The sequence below is a fragment of the Lemur catta genome, chromosome 5 (genome assembly GCF_020740605.2).
Source record: "Lemur catta isolate mLemCat1 chromosome 5, mLemCat1.pri, whole genome shotgun sequence".
NCBI lineage: Eukaryota > Metazoa > Chordata > Mammalia > Primates > Lemuridae > Lemur > Lemur catta.
The window spans coordinates 55,950,695-55,955,918 of record NC_059132.1 but is presented as its reverse complement, the minus strand read 5'-3'; the positions used below and the strand labels follow the sequence as shown (position 1 = coordinate 55,955,918).

Here is a 5,224-nt window from a genome sequence, read left to right as displayed (position 1 = left end):
TGAGTATTTGCGACAGAGACCGTATGGCCTGCAAAACCTAAAATATTTATTATTTAGCCTTTTACAGAAAATGTTTGCTGACCCCTGATTTAAAATGATAAAGTAATTCCCACGGTGATATTAAATAGTACAGAGAACCCTAACAGCCAGAAAGAGTTTGTGCCATTTCCAGAAGGGAAAAACACTAGAGAGAGAGTGCCACACAAGGAGAATTTATCTCATTAAAGAACAGAATTCCCAGGCCTGTAAAACATTTTGTTAAGTGGCTTCATTCAGCTGATAAAACCCTCCCATGCTTTGCTGGAGCACCCTGTTCAACAGGAGGGCTACAGAGTGGGGAACAAAACTTCACTGTGCTGCCCTGCTGTTTTGCATCTGGAGCACTGTAGCTTCTGGAAAAAGACAAGAGAGCAGCAGATTGTAAGAAACCGGTGGCATTTTGAATGTCATCTTGAATTCAAAGACCTAATTTTAAAATCTCATGTTGCTCCGGTTCTTTGTGTCCCTTTGTCAGACATTTCAACCCAAACATTATATTTCTGGAAAACAGTCACCTTCCCCTCTTTTGTACACACACTGTATTGCTTAGATGTGAGGGGGTCTCTGAAGTTTCTGTCTTTCAAATCCAATGGGGCAGGTAACCTCAGTAACTGTACCAAGTGCATTTAGAAAGTTCATGAATAATCTGTGAACAGTTATGTGATAAAGAAAACTACTACTACTAAAGGAAATTGGGACCAGAATATTGTCATTTCAGTTCAGATTCATCTTTTATAACTTTATTGTATATGATGGTAAACAAAATGATGACCCATGTCCTCCAAAAATCCTACAAAATCCTGAAACACTGTATTTACTAAAAATATTCTGAAAAGATTTTCAGTGTAAGTTATCTGGTCAGTATTGAGTTAACTGAAAATTCAGTTAGAATACTCCCTTCCACCAGTGTTTACATTCATCAGGATTTTATTACATGAAATAGAGATGCTAGAAAAAAAGTGGAAAAGTAGTCACCTACCTGGTACGTTAAGTAGCAATGAAAGTTTTTAACTGTTCACTTAGAGCTACAAAAACTAAAAATCCAAAGAGTATGACTTTAAGACTAAGGATGTTACTTTTTAAAAAATCCTCCAGATAGATTTTAAAGAACTCTCCAGATTTGTCAAATGTATATGCCTACAAATATATCTAACAAGATGTTTCTCACACCAACAAGGAAGAAAATGTAACCTGAGGTGAGGTTTGTAAAGTGACCCTAGAGTGTCTACAGATGGACTTCTATGGGCTCCAAGAATTCCCTGAAATCTGAGGCAAAATTATGTACAAATTTTCCTGGGGAGAGGGCTCATCACCCTTGAGATTCTCAAAGGGATTATATGCCCCACCAGAAGGTTTGTGACTCCAAAAGTTTAAAACTGCTTATTTGAGTGTTTTAAAAGTATCCTCATTTTAATATTTATTCAAGTTGGAACTTTTAAATTTTGAGCTACAAAATCATATAAACTGTTCCAAAAAAAAAATCTAATAGATCCCTAAACTTATACAACCATTAAATACAAAAGTATCTGAGGAGGAAAGTCAATTAAATTTTGATCCTCTGATAATTGTTAGGGTGAGTACCCTTTCAATAATTCCCAAACATTTTAAAGAGACAGTTGCCCTTTTTCTTCTCTACTCAGAATAAATTATAGTGGAATGAAGAAGCAAATTTAAATAATACTATTAATAATAAACTCCCAAATGCTTCATTTTCTTACAGAAGCTCTCATTTTCATAGGAAAATTCTACTTCTGTATCAATGGTATTAGCGATTCACAGTATTTAATGAGTACTTTTTTGTCAATGAACCTCTGAACATATTTCAATATTGCGTGCAAAAAATAAATTATAAACCCTGATGATGGATCATTATCAGAGCAAAATTCCCTATGAAAATTTCAGTTTAATGATGTAATTGGGACAATCCTTTGGAATTTAATATAATTATAGACTTTCCAGGTAATGCTAAAACATAAATAACAAACCTGACAAAATAATAATTACAAACTGAATTCACATATCCTACTACATTTTGATGCATGTCAGTACTCCAGCACGTATTCTGGTACGCTTTCTTACACCCAATGAAACTCTTGCTGTGAAACATATTCTCTGTTTTCTCCTGCAGTAGGTCGGCCTGCTCAGTTGCTTTAAGGACATTTTTCTTGGATGTTTCCTGAACTTCTCCTCCCAAAAGAAACTCATCTAAAATAAAATAAGCCTTCTCAAAATTAAAGATGGTATCAAGTTCACACACACTCCCAAAATACTTGTCAAGTAATTCCACATAACGATGAATTATTTCCAGGGTAATGAATTCATTGTCCTAATTCTCGAAAGCACAGCAAAAATACAGACTAGCATATCTTTTGTAAACAATCTTCAGATTGCGCCACTCCAGGAAGCTGCACATTTTCGGTTTCCTTGCTAAAACGGTTTGAACAAGTTCTCTTGTAATCTTTTTCTTTTCTTGGTCTGCTAGCGGGGCATACCATTTCTGCAGTCGAAGCTTTCCCTGACGACTAAACAGCAACACAAACTGCAGGGCGGCTGCGGGCGCTGGAGCGGCTGGGCTTGGCCAGCCCAACGTCGCTGTGCCCAGGAAGAGAAGCCGTGTTGCTGTCTTTTCTCTTTATTTTTGATTTTGCAGCTGTTTGCCAATGACGAGCCTAGGTGTGGTTTTATTTGTATTTATCCTTTTTGAGACACACTGAAGTTTTGAATCCATCAATTGATGTTTTTTCACCAGTTTTGGGAAAATTTTGGCCATTGTTTCATTAATTTTTTTCTTCCCCATTCCCTAGATCTATTTCTAGGATTCCAATTACAGGTACATTAGACATCTTGATGTTTTCCCAAAGGCCACTGGGGCCCTTTTTATAATTTTTAAAAGCTTTTTTTCTGTTATTCAGGTAGATAATTTCTAGAATACTGTTTTCTAGTTCACTGATATTTTCTTTTATCATCTTTAATCTGCTGTTAAGCCCATCCCATAGGTGTTTTGTTTTGTTTCAAATACTTCATTTTTTTTCCCTAGACCTTTTAATTTGGATCGTTTACATAGTTTGCATTTCCCATTGAAATTTCCTGTATCTTTATTCATTATAGCAATTGCGTCTTTGAATATTTACAATAGCTGTTTTAAAGTTCTTGTCCACAACTCGCAACATCTGGGTCTTCTCAGGTCTTTTTCTATTAATATTAACTGCTTTTCCTTTTAAACTTGTGGTAATTTTCCTATTTGTTCACATGTCTAGTAATCTGTTTGCATATTGTACATTACAGGTAATATTTTGAAAAGTTTTTAGATTTCATTATCTATTTTAATAGAGTGTTATTTTTTTTTAATTAGTCAATTACATTACCAACCAATTACCTTAAAGTTGCGGGTGCTTGGTATTACACTTAAAAAAAATTTTTTTTAAACTAACCCCATGACAGATTATGGCACTACACTTTTTAAAGATGCATTTGTTTTAGTTTTGCAATCAGATTTAGGGTGAATTGCTTAGATCTAGGATGTAATCTTTACTCCTAGGGCATGGCCTTAGTGATGTGCAAACTCCAAACTCTATCTCCTTTGCAGTGGGCAGCAGATGAGATTGTTGCTCTGTTTTTGCCACTTTCCAGCTGTCACTTTACACTGATGTTTTTTGGAGTCTTGTCTACTCAAGCACGGTTCAGAGGTCAGCCAAGAATTTAAAGTGAGTTTAAATACAGATTTGGGGGCTTCCTCTCTGTGGCTCCCTCTTTTCCAAGGTTCTTTCCCTGGATTCTCAGCTGCTTCTGCAGCCCCGGACTCCTCCTGTGACAAATCACAAACGCTGTGCTTCCCGCCCCAGTCCGGTTTGCTCCACGCCTTGTGCACTGAGTGCCTGGGGAGAAGCTGTACAAACATGACTCTCATCCGGTGTGGTTCCCTCTTTTCAAGTGCCAAATGCCCTCCAGTTTCTACCTAATTGGCGATTTTTCCAGGGCCTTCAAATAGTTCAATTTGACATCTGTCCAGAGTTTATAACTATTACCTGAAGAAGAGTTAGTCCAATGCAAGCCACTTCCAGGATTTCCAGAACAATACATTCAAAAATGTATTTTTAAGTACTGATACCACAATATTTCAAAACAAGATTGCATTTTTTGACTGCAAATATTTCTATTTATATTTTTATGCCTTGACATATAGATAGGTAACAGAAAAATAGCAAAATACATATTCTGATGTTTAACAGAATTTCAAGATTTGCAGTGGTTTAATATAGTCATTACTCTTGGGACTCCCCTCTGCACTGTCATCTTTATGTTTTTCATAAATTGTTTCATCCTGAGATAATTTTCAGTGGTTAAATCTTAATAGCTATTTCTTCCAATTCTCTTTACAGGGTGGGGGTATTTAATCCTGTGTATGTTTTAAAACTACCAGCATATTCCTTATCAAAGACTGGCAAAATTATCCTTCAGTACATGATTACTATCAGGACAAGGGCTGAGCTAGCAGCTTCATGCTTCTTTAAGACCATGCACATTTCACATTTGAGCTTTTCAATTTCTAGGAAGATAAGGATTCTGTTTTGTTTTGTTTTGTTTGAGACAGAGTCTTGCTCTGTCACCCTAGTAGAGTGCAGTGGCATCATCACAGCTCACTGCATCCTCAAACTACTGGGCTCAAGCCATCCTCCTGCCTCAGCCTCCCAAGTATCTGGGACTACAGGTGCTCAGTGACACCCGGCTAATTTTTCTATGTTTAGTAGAGATGGGGTCTCTCACTCTTGCTCCTGAGCTCAAGCAATCCTCCCACCTTGGCCTTCCAAAGTGCTAGCATTACAGGTGTGAGCCACCACACCTGGCCAGGAAGATAAGCATTCTTGAAGAAAATGCTATTACATGGTCTTCTCAGCTCCCAACTGATAATAGTTTGTAAGCCTATAATTATTTAATAATTCAGGATCTCAGAACTTCTTAGTATTTAAGATCAGCAATACAACAGTTGAGAAGAAGAACAAGAAAAACTTAAGGCTTCCATATGCTCTATTTTCTGTTTAAAATATCTTTCAAAAGGTATCTATGGTGCTCTTAACAGAGGTTTGAAGTGGGCCAATGTTTGCTGTTGCATTATATTCATGAGCAATTGCTAGGTAATTAAGCTTTGTATTTGAAAAGCATTTGACAGTCTACAAATGCCTAGTAT

General features: G+C 36.6%; 1 protein-coding gene across 1 annotated transcript; it reads right to left on the bottom strand.

Annotated features, from left to right (window-relative positions):
* Nucleotides 1–268: 268 nt before the first annotated feature.
* Nucleotides 269–3,946, bottom strand: LOC123638782. Its single transcript, XM_045552610.1, is given in 3 exon segments — nt 269–392; nt 2,025–2,631; nt 3,682–3,946. Coding segments are annotated over 3 exon segments (996 nt in total).
* Between the last annotated feature and the right edge of the window lie 1,278 nt (nt 3,947–5,224).